Here is a 16,697-nt window from a genome sequence, read left to right on the forward strand (position 1 = left end):
AAAAAAACTCCAAGCAACGTCTACCCCTTGCTTCCACTGTCACGTACTGCAAAAACTCAGAGGGTTAAAACAGCAAATAACCAAATTCAAAAATGACCCACCTCTGGTTCATTGAAACAGAATGTATTTGAAGAAAGGTCCCTTTAACATTTATTGTTTTCACCACTCAGGAATGGTTTGGATGTATTTTTGTGTATATTTGCTCATTTTGGTGAACAGTGTGTGAGCATCTGAATGACGGTTATTGACTGTTGTGTGTGGTTAGCAGCCTGGATCATTCAATTCAATTTGGATTTCAATTCAATTCTTTTTCAATTTTTATTTTACTTTACATAGAAAGGCAGAGACCTTTTGTAATAGATGTATACAAATGGTCCCAGTTGTGTTACCAGTGTTTTTGTGTCTAATGTTTGATGATTTTCTTACCATGATGCCTCACAGGGTTTTAACATGTGAAAGAGCCCTTGACCAGAGAGCACAAAACAATCAGCCCCACAGGTCTCCTCTCACAGTCTTTTCAATGTTTCATCAAATATGCAAAACTTAAAAAGCATGGGAAAACTCCACATACTTCCCATCTCAAGACGTGTACACCATTTTGTTCATGTGTGGAAAGACACAAAATATGCAGACAAATCTCTCGCAATCACTCATACAAATCAGTCTGTGAGTCACACCGGGATATAATGGCAGTCGCTTGGGCCAGCAGTGTCCCCAAGGAGAGCTGTGCTGTGTCACCGCATCCCGTTCTGAAGCCCTCAGCCCATCTCCCCTACTGTGTGTGAGGCAGATCAGAGTGAGCATCTCTGGCCAACTCAGTGCCTGCTGACTAAATCCAAAACGGCAGCCATTACAGGGAGCCGGTGCAGGGGGAAAAAAATCTGAGTCCCAAAAGTTTGAACAGCTCTATCTGAGCCAAAACTTACTCAGATCATCTCTCTCCACATGATGGATCTGTCATCCCAGGTTTTTCATGGAAAACTTTGCAAGCATTCATCTTTGTCAGTGGAGCCCTTTCTTCTTCAGGAACAATAATAATGCTTTGCAGCTTCCGACTCGTCAGGGAGCTCCACTAGGAAACAAAGATTACAAAAAACAGCAGCAATCAATTTCCCTTCGTCTTTTACGTTAGCAGATGAGCAAAAAAGCTCCCAAAAGAATTGGAGCTTTATACCTTCTTCTAGCGAGGAGCCTGTCCCTCTGGAGCAAACCAATAGCATGATGATAGAGCTTTGAGTTGAGCTACAGGAGTGCAGGGGGGAGGAGAGAGGAGGAATACTAGGACACCAGGTCTCTGTGGCCCAAAAAGCAAGTTGAAGCACTAGGTTTAATGTTTAGTGTTTAATGGTCTGGCAGAAGCTCCCCCCATTCCCTAATCGAAAGCAATCAAGTCCTCCCTCTTGGTGTGGGGCCAGAGCCCAAATCAACATCTCCAAGCCCGGAATTGGTCCAGATCTGCTGTTCATGATCCCGGCTTTATTTCAGAGATTCTCTCACATCAGGCTGCAGTCAACAGAGAGCAAATCCGTCTGAGTCTGCCTTTCAGTACCCCTGTGATGAGCTTTGTATCCCGCTGAGTTACTATCTTGTTTTCTCATTTGATCTTCCTGGGCCATTCTGGCCATATTTGAGGGAAGCAGGGGAAACATTTCCAATGGTAGCATGCTTGCTCATGAGTAGAAAAGTGGCTGTACGAAAGCTTTGCCATTATTTCATGGTCTCCAACCATGAAATGGCCTGAAAACAACACAGTCACAGCTGGAGTGAATAAAAAGAGCGAAGATTGTCCCCAGCTAACCACCGTGCTATCTCTCTTTGTGTCTCTACGGCGACAGTAGCTCTTGTTTAAGATCTGCATACAGATATAGGAGCCGGGATAGAGCCACATCAGATTAAATCCAATCTAGTGTCTCCAGAGTCCTGCAAATTCACCGCCACAATCTCTGCACCCTCAGCTGCCTTCAAGGACCTCAGGGCTCCACGCTGCCTCGCAAAGCTTTCCATCTAACTTCATGCCGCATTTTGCCCCTCATCTCCATTGTAAAACACAATTAATTCATAGTGTTCTACCCAAACCAGCCCAAGTTAAAAGGAGTAAAGAAGCAAAACGCTCTTAAGTACCAAAGAGAGCCTTGTGCCGAGGAGATAACTGGGGAACACTTCATAATCGACTTTGTCAGCATCCCAACCCACCCCCATTGTACTCCAGCCTTCTTCGACTTTCTCTCTTCTTAGTCTTTTTTTTTTCCTCAGAGAAGAAAATAGGAATAGAGGGAGTTCTTGTTTGTTGATACAGATACGAGAAATTCTGCAGGCAAATGAAGGATTTATGAACACAAACCCGTACAGACGCTGCATCCAAACGGTCCAACTATCTGTTCTGCACACCACAAAGCGTTGTATTGACAGAGGTGAATTCTGGGCCATCCCTCCCACCCTGTAACTCGGCTAAGAGAAAACATTTCAGATGGAGGCTTCTTGCAAACATATGGCATTCCTCGTCTCTGCGAGATAACGGGAGTAGAAGGAGGATGAGAGAGGCGTAATGACGAGGGTGGTGGGAGAAAGATACTGCTCTCTCCAGCTGTACTCCTTTTTATATCCCCTCCACCAGGGATGGGTGCACTTGGATCCTCCTTTCTTCACCCCCTCTCCCCTCATCTCCACCTACATTCTGGTGGTTGTTATAGACATACAACCATTATTTTACAGCTCTCAACAAGCAATATGTGCGTTAGCAAGTCGAGCGTGGCCCAAACCCAGCCCACTCCCCCAGCTCAGCTAGTAATTACCGACCACATCTCATCTGCATTGATGCAAAGCTATAACTAGAAACTAAGTGTTACTCCTGTTACTGCAACTCATCTTAGGCAACTTTCCATCATATACAGGGGAAGCTGTTAACAGTCATCATGGTTGCAGTGATCAACCAGAAGTTTGGGAAAGATTAATTCCTATAGAAATGCTGATTAAATAATGAGCTTATAATGAAATACTCCAGTAGATGATGATTGGACGATTATCTCTGATTCATTACTTTTTATTCATGCTATTATTAATATACAAATGTCAATTAGATGGCAATCTACATGCCAAGAAAAAGAAAGTGATAATTATCATGTTTGAAGTGATCAAGTTGACCCTGAAAGATGTGATCATTACTGTTACCCCTGTACTGATGGATCCTGACAACCGAGAAGAGTGACGCAACCTGCACCCAACTGTTAACACATTACAAAAATACTCACTTATGGAATAAGTGAGTGCTACGATGTAGAGCACTTTGAGTGGTCATTAAGACTAGAAAAGTGCAATATAAATGCACTCCATTTACCACCCCATTTACATACAGTTGTTAGTAAGAACAGCTACAGCCAACATGGCTGAAGGAGGAAGACCCACAGAAACTCAAACAAATAAAAAAAGATATCTCTGTAAAACCAGACAGAAAAAAAAAACATCCCTGGATTATTATAATTGATCATGTTTTCTCAATCTGACACTGGAGAGCATGGCAGCCCAATCAATCACATGTGTGTCAAGATTCTTAGCAATTCAGGTCTTGGAATTTGTTATTTTGAAATTTCAAAGAATATTCATATAAGGGCATCATATCCAAAATGGTGTGTTAATATTGTAGGCATATGGAAATTCAATAGTAGATAAGTGTGATCAATAAGTGATTACTTACATCAAGAATATGATTAAAATAAATGCAATTTTAAATGTAATCTGAAAATGTAAATTGTAATATGACAAATTTGTCCCATAAATATTTGAGACAGTGATTAAAAGTGTGCACACCACAGTTTAGAATGAACCATTGGGGATCATTCACTTCTGTTATCACTTCAGGTACTGCACATTTGGCTCGCCTCTGTTTGACCTCTGGTGTCTTTTTGGTGAACTCAGCGTTCCCAGAATTCTCAGCAATTAACCTACGTGCACAATGTTTCCATTACTGTGAGAAGACAGGGATTTATCCTATAAAACCATCCCCTTTCCAGTAACACAATTAACATCCTGTACTTTTGACTTTTCCTAACAGTAAGTCTATAATCACAGCAGTATTTATAACAGCAAGTCTGGCTGAGTATGGTATATTCGTATTCTTCCCACCCCTGTGTAAATGTATACCCACTTCCTCTATATGAGCATCTTCTCTGGTCAAATCACAGGGATTTAGCGAGACGTACAGTAGGTATATCGAATAAAACCCCGTCATTACCGCAAGGTTAACCATGTGATTAGACGACCGCACTTGAAAATGACAGTGGGACGATAGAGGATATTCACCAGGGGTTCCATAACATCTACATGGGAGGCACGAAAGTGCACTTTCCTTTTCCTCTTTCTTTTCCTATTTGCTCCAGTATTACCGTACGTCTGTCTCTACTAAAGATACGCGGATCGGCTCTGATGACATCCGAATCCGCACGTATGCTTGACTCATCCGCCCCATCACCCACCAGAAGGAATTATTTTCTCCAATTTAGAGACCCGCAGCCACATGAACATTCCACTCCACCTCTACTGGTGACAATATGGTGACATATTACACCTAAGAAGGCTGGTTTCAATTAAATTCACATTTATTTAAAGTAATGTTTTTTTTAGAAAAATTTAAATGGTAACATGTATCTGCATAATAATGGAGCCTCTCTGGTGACATTTGGGGGAAAAAATTTGGTGCATCTGTAAACAGGGAGAGATTACCCAATTACCAAATGTGCATTTTGCACGGTGCGCCTTGGCCCAAAAAATAGGACCGTCTGTTTTCATTGACTAGTAATTGCAAACTGCATAAAAATGTAGACCCCGCCTGGCCTCAATGATGCACCTGGCTGAGCTCTCGCTTGCAGCACTCGTTGCAGGAATGCAAAAGATTCTCGTTGTTTGTCGTTTACATTTTAGAGAATGTAATTAATATTTTATATGTTAATGATGTATGATGCCCAACTTAACCACCCAAACCATCCGGTATTCATCAGAAATGTTCATTTTTACAAACCGACCCGCGGATCAACCGGTATAATTGCAATCTGCGCATCACTAGTCTCTACCTCAGCCGCTATCTTTAACTGCGTCATTCCTCTTGTTCTTTTTATCAAGCCTGTCATCCACTCCCCTTGTCCCTCCCTGTGTGCCCTCACTCTGTCTCTTTGACATTCTATCCTCATGCAGGCCAACTCTCTCCCTGTCCTCCTCGTGTCATCCTCCCGCATTCCTGTCATCTCTCATGTCCCCGTTCTCTCAGTCCCTGCTCAACCTCTTACTTTATTTCTCTCTCTCTTGCTTTTGAAAAGATAAATCAGGAGCTGCCCAATGGTCATTGAAAAAAAAAAAGTACATGTTATGTATCTTTAATAGTTACAATTTACTTGAAACGCTGTTGTTGCACTATAGTTAAAGTCAGCTACCGTTCCTCTTTTTTAGAGACACTGTAAGCCCTACAGTATGAGGAAGTCCACTTCTCCCTTCATATTGATTACCTGCCAGCTTACAGAGGGAGGGAGGGCTGCACACTATTCCACTGTGCATTATAAATGTAAAAATACCCCCCCCCCCCCAGCTGCACAAGGTACTGTGACATGCAGGGGTCATTACCACAATGATTCGGCGAGGAAATCGAAGTCGGAGCGCTGCTGGCCTGTCAGCCACTAAGCCCCCCGGGTGATCCAACCAAAGGCGGGTGTGATTGCAGATGATAATGCCTTTAGAAATAGTCGTGACCGCTTTCTTTTACCCAGATGCCCTATTTAAGCATCAAAGAGTGCACAGCTCCCAACTAGGATCCTATGTTCTTCCAGGCTGTAGGACAGGAGCAAAGACTCAGCTGCAGCACCTCTGAAGCACCATGTCTACTCAGGGAACTTTGGAATGAACAGAAAAAGAATACAATCCTCATCAGTATTAATCCTTAGCTCTAATTAACATGACTATAGGTAATATGTGTTTGACTGCTCAGCCCTCCTCAGGCTCCTCCTACACTCTGTTTCCAGCATGTTACTTTGTATATCCCTTCATTACCCAGCGCTATTTTTACTCTGCTTTGTTGTAACCTAAAGTTGAGGGGCTCTTTGTGCATTCCACTTCCCTCTATGGATTTCTATAAGAACAAGCTATATGGATTTAAATGTAATAGGGACTGACAGAGTTAGGAGAGTGGTGTGCAGAATCGAAAGAAGAACAGAACTAACCTCTTACATATTTGTTCCTGGGGATGGATGGATAGATTGAATGTGATAGCCATGTAAGTTAAAGTAAGATATTAAAGTAAACTATAGTCGCATGAGCTACAAAACAGCTTACATCTAAGAGACTGTCAGACACAGCTCTCTGTCAGTAGGATGGTGGCATGGTCCTCTGTCTCCTCAGACTCTAGGATCTGCAGCAGGACTTAAAACTGTCCCACTGACATCCCAAAATATGTCCAGAACCAGGGCCATGAGCTTCAGCTCCTGTATGATGCAGTGGAACTCTCCTCCTCTAACTGTGCTTTTCTTTCTCTACCTTGTGAAATGGAAAAAGATCTGCTTTTGTCAAGTGAGAAGGAGGATGAGATCATCATCACTGGATGCTACTGAGGATTGAGCTAGCGTAGTTCTAATCAAACTTTTCATTGAAAGAATGTGGCAACTGCAGCAAATTTTCATTACATCTTTGTGCCATTTAGTTGGCACAACTCCAGTGTGGTACGGCCTTTACAAAGCCTCCACCATGGCTGTAGACTCATTTAGAAATGCATAACTACTGGTCTTGCCATGGTGCTAGTCTTTAAATATTCTCACTAATCTGTGTAGACCTAAATCAGGTTTTAATCAAACAGAAGGAAATAAATAATAAACATTTTCAATTGTCCCCCAGCTTGACAGAAATATTTTTTTGCCATATCACACACCCTAAAAGGTAGAGAGACAAATGATCGAAGGCTAGATCAAGTTTGAGTGTCTCAGTTCGTCTGCAGTGGCTCATTGCAGAAAGCCTGATCATTCCGGTGGCTGCACTGCGGTTAATTAAGGCTTTGTGTACGGCCGTGAATGTCCGTTATAATAAGTGACTGGCTGCCTGCCACCCTCCCCCATTCCTAACCCCTCACCCCCCTGCCCCGGGCCCCTCCCGAGCACAAACCTCTGCCCATTAAATGCCTATCACCTTAAGAGCCCTGGGGAGAGAGATGAGGCAGCAGCCACACAATCAAGCCAAATTGGTCCAATAGCCCCTCATCAATGTGCAAACCCCATGTTCTGGGCTGTCTGCTGCTCACACACATGGCTGTCCAAGCGCACATAAACACACAAAGGAAGAAGCGTATGTAAATAAATGTTGGGCCAACACACACTACTTGAAAAGGCCAACTATCACACACATAAAGGTCATTTCACTGAGTTATTATATGCCCCCGACACACACCCTCTTCTCAGCAGCACTGCCAAACCCAGCTCCGTCATTTAACGTGCTGTGATTGCTTGTCATGCAGAGGCTTCTTTTTTTTCCCTACCCCCCAACCCCCACCCCACTCCACCCCCGCTCATGGCCGCTTCCAAAATTGGCTCTAAAACCGCATGTCACTTTTGATTTGACCCGGCAGACCCTGAAACAATAACTTCATCAGGCCCTGTTAGAGTCTCATCCTGAGCAGACAGCTACAAAAACAAACACTGATTTCCCTTCATATAGTCTGGGGGGCACCTTTCTTCTCTTATTTTTTTGGGCCGTCTCACTCTCAGCTCACAGTGCCTCTCCTGCACTAGAGGCTCGTCCTTCTGCGTTTTTTTTCCCTTTGCAAAGGAGGCCATTGTCACCTGCAGGATTAAATCGGTCACCCAATGGATGCTTGTACACCTCAAGAAATATGTCATGATACACCGATGTATGTGCACCGACTTTCGGAGGTATTTCTAATCCCCCCCAACCTCCTACACCATAAGCTACTTGTCAATATGGCTTAGTTATGACTGTGTCACTGACTGAGGGTGCAACTGTGACACCAATACACTTAAGTCCTCTGGAGTACACTGTCTTCTCTGAGCAGATCACACTCTGACTTGGAGTTGCTGCCCACACACATGGAAAGTCGGGCATTTGTAGAGGAACTTGAGCTGATTAGCAAACTAAGAGGACTCTTAGCATTCAGGAAGTCAGATGAACACGTGTGTCCTCAACTTCTTCTTAGTCCACGACCCTTTCAGTGGAGAGTGGGAGTCGACTGCTTGAAATGGGAGACCCTGTGGGCTGATGTGCTGAGGTTGTATATATGTGTGTCCTCTGGTCAAGGACATTGACTGGAAGTGGGGTGGGAGGGGTAGGCATGAGGCAGTGTTATATTGTTTTTGTGATTTTCTGAGTGTGATTGCCTGTGTTCTCAACCCCTCTGTTTGTACACAAGTGCAATTATTCTCCTGTATTTTCCCTGCTGATGTCCACAATCTGTCTCTCCCATTCCTTCTGTTTATTGCAGTATCACTCCCACACCAAACATGCGTTCGGTATTGAGATAATAGAGTGAGACTCAGCTTATTATGTCAACAGTGCATATGCCAGACATTAAGTCTCATTATAAAGTTAGGCGAGGGGAGCTGGGTCCCTTGTGGGCCCCTGATGGGCCTAATGACCTGATAATGGGATGACACGTGTAATGGCCCATCTCAATGGAATAGATTTATCTTTCCAGCTCTTCTGTAGAAAACTTACAGACACACACACACTGAACATGTGGTTTATACGCCCACACACGACCCACACACACATGTGCGTAAATCGACATTTGTCTGATAAATCCACCCACACGGGGGTTACACATGCATCAGAACAAGTGCACGTGCAAGTGTAGAAAGAGAGTAAATCATAATTACAGTGATGAAGTACCCTCTCTGCTGTCTTTATTGAAAACAAATGGGGCCTGGGCTGGCCTCCAGTGCCTCTATGCTGATGAGGAGAATGCCGTCCTCGCTGGCGGCCAGTCCTGCACAGGAAACAACACTTACATTCAAAAGACATCCAGAAGATGAATCCGTCATCATTACACACATTTACACACACAGAAGACACTTTCTGCAAATGACATGTGCATGAGGTGCAAAAGTCCACACATGAGCAGAAGTAGAGCAGTAGTCTCTCATACCTGTGTAAAGAGTAATAAATATAAATACACGCATGCACACACACAGAAACACACACTCCCATTAGGGCCAGAGGGGTCTCTCATTTCAAAAGTCCGTAGCCTACCTTCCCCAGAGAGTCTAAATTTCCCTCTCAAATACACACATTAGTGTAGTATTCCTTTCACAAACACACTCCCTCCTTCCTTACAGGGATTGATTAATCCATAAAAAAAGCTCTTTGCCTCCTCCCGACCTTCTGCTCTAATGATTACCTCATCAGGTCTGTTTTCTAACCCACTTGCCTTCACCATCTGCCCCTCGCATCTACATGTCTCATATAATAAGGGTTAAAGTTTACATCAGTCCAAGTGGCATGATGGGACGTCCCCGAGGAAAGCCAGGGGGCAAATATTGGTTCGAAAAAAAGAGAGAAAGTCTAAATAAAACCTGAACTGACATCAGCTGAAGAAAATCCATAGAGAAAAACTACACCTGTCAGACTGCCCCCCCCTCTCCACCCCTTCACCACAAGTCCTGGTAACACATTAGTATTGGACCCTGGTTAAATGGCCCACCTTATCCTCCCTTCATCCATCTATCCATCCAGATGAATGGTAATGACCACAGAGAGGCTGCTGAATTAAACATTTCCTTCCAATGAGGACCCTATTTTCCTCCTTTAGATAGCAGAGCAAGGTGCCATTTTTTTCTGCTGGCAGAGGTACTTTATCATTGTGCAGCACAGGTGCATTGGAGGTCAATGACACAGACCCGGCATTGTTCTAATACATTCCATCTTAGGGCAAATGAGATGCATTTAGCTGTGAACTTTCAGTCTCAGGGTCAAGCCGCAACTGCCCCTGCAATCTATTTGACTGTCAGATTCAGGATGCCTTTGTGGGAAAATGGCACGTGCCCAGCTCTGTAATGGCTGCAGCTGCAGCAAGCCAGGGTCCAATCTCCCTAAAGTGTTACTCAGGAGATCCCATGTGATTGAAACAGTCCCACTATATCCCTTGTTTCACACTGTGTACAACCTTGTGTTTCATGTGGAAGCTCACCTAGAGACCGTGACTCATTTATATTCTCTGCCTTCTCTCTCCTGCTTTCCCTCTTTCCACGATTTCTCTTTTCTGCCTCTCGTACCTCCACTTCCTCTCTCCTTCATTTCTGCGACCTTCACCTTGTCTCTCGCATATCAGGTCGCCAGTTGACCATCTTCAACAGCCAGGCGTTCATCAAAATTGGTGGCGGTGGAGAGACGGGGCGCCACTTCCAGGGCCAGATCTCAGGTCTGTACTACAATGGCCTGCAGGTGCTCAAACTGGCAGCAGAGAGCGACCCCAATGTCCAGACCCAGGGTAACCTGCGGCTGGTGGGTGACGTGCCCTCAGTGCTCACCACTGACACCACCTCCACCACCCCACTGGCTGACATGTCCACTACAATCATGGAAACAACCACAACCATGGCTACAACCACAACCCGCAAACAGCGCTCGCCCACCATGAGGGACAGTGTGACACAGGTGAGTTTGTAATTCCAGGCTTATTTACATGACTCCCACTGAGAAGCTCAAGCAGAACCTGTAGCAAAAAGATGCTGCTGTTTGAGTAACTGAGCCGGGGAGATATTTCACTGCAGTGCATTGTGATGAAACATTGCCAGTTACTTTTAATTGGCTTTCTAAAGTTCGTCCAAAATCTCAAAGTGCTGAGAACAATATTTGAGAGATTAAACAGCATGGCCAAGTAACCAGATGACCCTCCTTGGACGAGAAGGCTTGCATTTCAAAAGGAATCGTTCATCGGCTGCAAGGTCAAACAGTCACGTCCTCAGCACAGTGTTATGTGCGAGCCTCCCCTTGTCAGCCCTCGGCCACTTTCAGATGTTCAAACAACCCCCAGCCTGAGAGGGAGTCGCAGAGCAGCTTTGTGTGGCTAGTCCTATTAGACCAATCAACACAGCAATTTTGATTCGCTCCAAGACGATATGGCTGACTAAACCCCAGATGTGGTACGATGCTGGAAATTATAGCACATCCAGGCAGATCAACAAAGGCTGGAGGAGGGGAGGAACGTAATGAAAAGGAGCTCCCGCAGCAGTAACAGCAAAACAACTTAGGGTACCATGAACTTATACTTACCGTACTGCCCCTCCTCACGCGCGTGTGAGAGGCTGTGATTTATAGTCGGATGATTATCCACATATGCTAAGTATAGCAACTGCTGGCACTATAAGCAGCAATTAGCAAACAGCAGGGAAGTGCTCTTCCCTACATGGAAGGGGTGGGTCATCCAGGCCCACTCCTCTCATAAAAAGACCAAATAACAGACTCCAGGGAGGAATATGCTTCAGTCCGCACACAATATCACCAGCTACATGCTGTGTGCCGTGCAAAAAGACTGCTGCGTAGCATTTTTGAAAGTGTGATCCAGGTCATCTCTGAAAACGATGCAAGCTTCTTTTCCGTATCTATGTTGGATGTGCATTATGTCAGCCTTTTCCACATTATTGTAACGGCTGTGAACTGGAACTGCTTGAAAGCTCTTGTCTTTAAAAGCTGTCCATTTCATACTTTGAACTTCAGCTGTCTAACAAACTTAGATGATGTTGCCAGAAACACAAAGGCAAGGTGCCAATTACCAGTGTGTCTCTCTTACGCACATGTGTTCATTTGTGCAATTCATGTCCACAGAAGCTTATCTGAGATCAGTCAGCAAGCCACTCGTGCTCGTCCCTGACAACCGTGATCAGCAGATGCTGAATAGATTTAGACGCGCTCAGTCTTTGTCCCTTTATCATCATATCAAACCTCAGCAGATCCCTTCCTTTCAGCGTCCTATCGGCCTCATTTTGAATAAATTCAGCGTTGCCAATTAGTGCGAAGTGAAGGTGAGCCTTGCTAACACCAAGTAGAAAGAAAATTGCAATGTTAGTTGAGCTCACTGCTCAACTCCTGGTAATTTGTTATTTTTTCTTCCTCCTGTAAGAAGTCACTTAACAAAGCCTCCATAGCCTCATCAAGGCAGTGCTCTGATGCCAGCTGACAAAAGATACAAAGGGGGTTGTGTTTCAAAAATGTTCACCCAAGCACATGCCGTTTCAGTCATGGTTGCGGCTGCCATGTAACTGCAAGCAAGTTGAGAATTGTTGAACTTAAAGGTCAGTTAAAGCCTCTTTACAAAACTGTCTGGGTTGTGCCTGGTTGGCAAGACATGGTCTGCGGTTTAGCATTTCTGGGTCTTCTCTCTTAACATGGGATCAATAGAACCCGACTCTAAGATGTCACATGTGGCCATCTACTCAGTTCAGTGTTATATCTCTGGGCTCCAGACTTTTCGGCGGAAACATTCTTTTGCATTCATCTTTTAACCAGCTTTTATAGCAGCGGTCTGTGATATGAAATTGGCAGCGATAGAGAGCACAGTTTGATGAATTATCTGGAACCATTTTCGGATAGCAGAGAACTCGGAGCGTCTTCTGCTGCTCTGTTGTTACAAGCCTTAATGTGTGCTGCACTTGCTGAGAGACGTTTATGTTTGGTCATAAAAAAGCTGAGTACCACCTTTAGAGTGTTTTTTATTGCCTAGAATCTATTTTTCAGTGAGTGTGCACACATTTTAACAACATCTTTTTTATTATTTTTGTATTATTATGTACCTGGCTGAGCATGGTGTATTGTCACAATAGCCCAAAATAGCATTTAGGATATGTGCATGAGAATGAATAGATACTAACGATGAGTCAATCCACATTCTTGAATGAGCAAATTTTGTTGTGCACACAAAAACATGAGATCTTTATTGTGGTGTGTCATTGCTACAAAGTCCTGATTATTCTTACAGACAGTCCCAGTGTGACAGAATAGTTTTAACTCCGGGATTTGTAAAGATATCTTTAAATGGTTAGAGTAGACACAGTTGTAGCCTGTCAAATTAAGCCAAAAAGTCCTGAAAGCACAAGGATTATATTGATTTTGAACAGCCGAGAGGCACCAGACAGTGTATGAAATCTCTTATATTTGCTGTTCTGAACACTTGATGTCTGGTGTGTCTGTCCTGGGAAAAATCCTGTGGTGCACAGGAAGTACTGTTGTTTGTTTTGACATTCACGGCAGCAAACGGAGTTTGTCATAAATAGAAGAAAATTGGGTATTTAGCAGCAATGGAGTGTATCGTAGCTGTGCAGACAGCTTGGGTCGGCATGAAATTGGTTTAATCATCAGGCCAAAAGATGAACAACTGTGTTCGAAAAACATGTGGTACTTTGATTAAAAAAAACTAAAAGTTTCTCTGTGTACAAAAACTTCAGGGGAGGCAATAACTCTGACTCACAAGGGGAATTTCTGCAGTCTGCAGATTAAAGCCATTTGTTTTCTTAGAATCTGGTTTAATTTTAGATGAATTCAGTAACAAGGGTGCCATGTTTAGTTCCCAAATGAAAAGAAGGGTTTTCAAATGCAGGACTCTGACTGGCTTCTACTCTGCAGAGTCCCATGGAAATTGTAGTATTCAACCAGAATGACACAAGATTTCTGAGAAACTAAGTTAAGTTAATTCAAACGGATGTCTGTGTGATCCTTTCAATATCTGGAAGAGCTCTGTGCTTCTGTGTTACATAACACTGAGGATATCTCTTTTTTTAAACAACTTTAAACCCCCCGTTTTAATTAGAATTGGGAATAACACCTCGGGAACCAGTATCCCTCCTTCATCACAACTCTGACACAACTTAGTCACTCTCTATGATCAGTTTGTGGAGCAGTTATTCGACATTATTCTACAATCAAGAGAGACGTTTGTTTCCAATCTTGTGTTAGTCATCACTGTTGCAGTCCAAGAAATATGCAGATTCAGATTGCTTTGTGCTCTCCCTTTCTTTGTCGCTAATTGCAAAGAAAGATGACGTCCTTGACATCCCACCTACAAAGCTCTGATTGGTTCGGCTGTTTATACAAAGGAACTGTGAAGCAGAGAGAATAGCAGATCTGTTTAAATTTGACAGTAATGAAGTCAGACTTTGTATTATACACCCAACATGATTAGATAACCCTATGTGGCTGATAGGTTTGTTTGATGAAAGTCAGCCATTATATAGATTCTTACTGAGTTACCTCCACATACAGTACACAGTATGTCGCAGAAAACTGATAACTCACTATATTCGTTATTCGAGTTGTGTATCATATACCATAGCCCAAATAAGAGGAGGAATAAAGGATTAAAAGAAAAAGAGTGAGTGTGTGGTAACTAGAAGAGAAAGCAGTAATAATTAGCAGTTCCAGCTCACACCAATATCTTATCATATGGAGCCTGTGGTGTAATTTTGTGCTAGAGCAAACATAGTAATAGTATGCTTAATACCGCAGTAGGCAAAGCTAACAGGAACTATTGCAGTCTAATGAATATCCCCAGCAACCACCAACACATTCTGAGACAGGAGACGGGCCAGGGTGGCGGAAAGCAAGCGAGCGGAAACCCAAATTTCAATTTCTCCAAAAGCTCTGAGCAACCCGCCGCGCTGTAGCTTTGATCATAGTGGAATAATGCGCTTTGATGCTTAGAATAAAAGATCTACCTTTTGATGTAAGTGTGTGGGGGTATGTTATTTTCCCCCTCTCTTCACCCCCTGATACTGTGGGTTTCCATGAAACTGTTGGAGTCATCACTTGTCTTGCTCTGACCCAAATTTGGTGTCGGGATGTTATAAAACTAAGATCACAAGCTGCGCCTGCGCTGCTGCTGTCTTAGGTCGAGAGCCGTCCCAGGTGTTTCTCTTGTTTGGATGGATGCAAGTAGATTCAACTTGGAGAGTTCTGACCGAGTCAAACTGGAGTTCGGAGCTACTCCTTCAGCAGTGCACTGCGTTAGTGGGCCTCAGGGGACAATTTCCCTTCAAGTGAATTACACTCAGCGCTGCTGTTGTGGGCGTTCAAGAGGGGGAGGGTGCGAATTGAGGTTTACAAGTGTGTCAGATACTGAACTAATTTACAACTGTGACAACTCCAGCAAAAATGAGTAATTTTGTATTGAGTTAAAAATATTAAAACATCTGTCGCCACAAACACAACGTGCTTTGGACATTTATTGATGTCCGATGTGCTTGATTTAAAAAAGTGCCCTTTTTCAGGGATGCATTATGTGCGGCAGTATATGGACTCAGGGAACTGATTGCATGGATGGACTAGAACTGTAAGTGCATGTTTATTGGGATGTTGCTCAGTAACTGAGGCGGGGTCATTAGGCCCATTTGACAGAGCCAGGTGAGCTGAACACACTCCAACTCAAACAATTCAATTTAGGATTGATTACAGCCAGGTCATGGATAAATAACAGAGACGACTACGTAGCAGTGTGTCTCTTGAATCAATTATACTCATAAAGGCTCCATTTTCTATCAGATGACCCCATCTTGAATAACAAGTGGAGAATGAGGATAGCGGCAGGGAGGAGACTCGGGTGTCTAGACATGCAGCTGTGTGAGTCATGCAGGAGTGAGGACAAACCTTGGCTTCTAAGTTTGAACCACCTTGTCAGTTGTAATCTGTTTGCATCAGGTGAAGAGAAATGTCTGCAAACTGTAGGTCAAAAAGGAAAGTGTGTGTATATTTATTCATATATACACACAGCATATTTTTTACTTTTCTACGTGCACATTGAGGATAACAGCTACTATCTCTGAGTGACTGGCCACTAGCTACTGGTTAAGTACAGACAAGCTGCCCTTGACTGAGCTTCCACCTTTCTTTTTTCAATCATGATATTGCACATATTATTATACACATGCACAGATGCATGTGGAAACTGAACTTGTGCATTGTAAAATAACTTCCACCAGTCTTTTCTTCCTGAGTGTTGGGAGGCAGCAGAAGCAAGTAAACGAGCAAATGACACTGTGATTTATCATCTCATGCAGTACGTTTGAAAAAAGTTTGAGTCAGGATATTGTGACACATGCAGCGCAGCTCCTTTAAGGGAGAGTTCAGTGCGTTGGTTGTGAGTCTCAGTGAGCTTAGTAACTTGGAGCAGAGTTAGAAGTTTGCGGTACAGCTGTGAACTAGCAATTAGAGCTGTGCAGTTTAGTCAGTAAATAAACACAACAACTCAGCCAAGGTCCCCTAGTGTCACTGCTCTCAGATGACCCCAAGATAACCTGCATTGACTAAATTAATAACCACCTTAAATAATTCATATTTATTATGTTTACAATACCCATGGTGAACATTCATTTGGGTCCTGCAGCTCTGCTTGTGTATGTGAAAAGTCTGGTATATATAATATTTTGTGTCTATTCAATGGAGAATTAATGCTGTTTTTTACTTTTGTCCAGAAAGAGCTTCTTTGACTATAAACACACAGGTTTTAATCATAAAGCCCCCCCACCTCCACAGCACATTTGCTACTTCTAACAAATTGCTAAACAAAAAAACTTCATGTTGTAACCAGAGAAATATATTCCTCCCCTGGATTTAAAAAAAAAAAAGGTATCTCCTGGCTGTATAAGCTTGTGTGAAACTAGGTATCATAGGAGCCACGGATCTTCACTGTGGCTGCCTGAAGCTCTTAATCCCCTTGGATGTTCTGTGTATCC

General features: G+C 43.4%; 1 protein-coding gene across 8 annotated transcripts in view; it reads left to right on the plus strand.

Annotated features, from left to right (window-relative positions):
• The window catches only part of nrxn2b (neurexin 2b), a 544,842-nt gene that overhangs the window by 515,875 nt on the left and 12,270 nt on the right, over window positions 1–16,697 (plus strand). For all 8 annotated transcript variants that reach the window (XM_035149292.2, XM_035149298.2, XM_047338920.1 and 5 more), the window contains one exon: window positions 10,307–10,632. In XM_035149292.2, the coding sequence (XP_035005183.1) occupies window positions 10,307–10,632 (326 nt within the window). The remainder of the gene's footprint in view (window positions 1–10,306; window positions 10,633–16,697) is intronic.

This window comes from Hippoglossus stenolepis, chromosome 23 (assembly GCF_022539355.2).
Source record: "Hippoglossus stenolepis isolate QCI-W04-F060 chromosome 23, HSTE1.2, whole genome shotgun sequence".
In the NCBI taxonomy this organism is placed as follows: Eukaryota; Metazoa; Chordata; class Actinopteri; order Pleuronectiformes; family Pleuronectidae; genus Hippoglossus; species Hippoglossus stenolepis.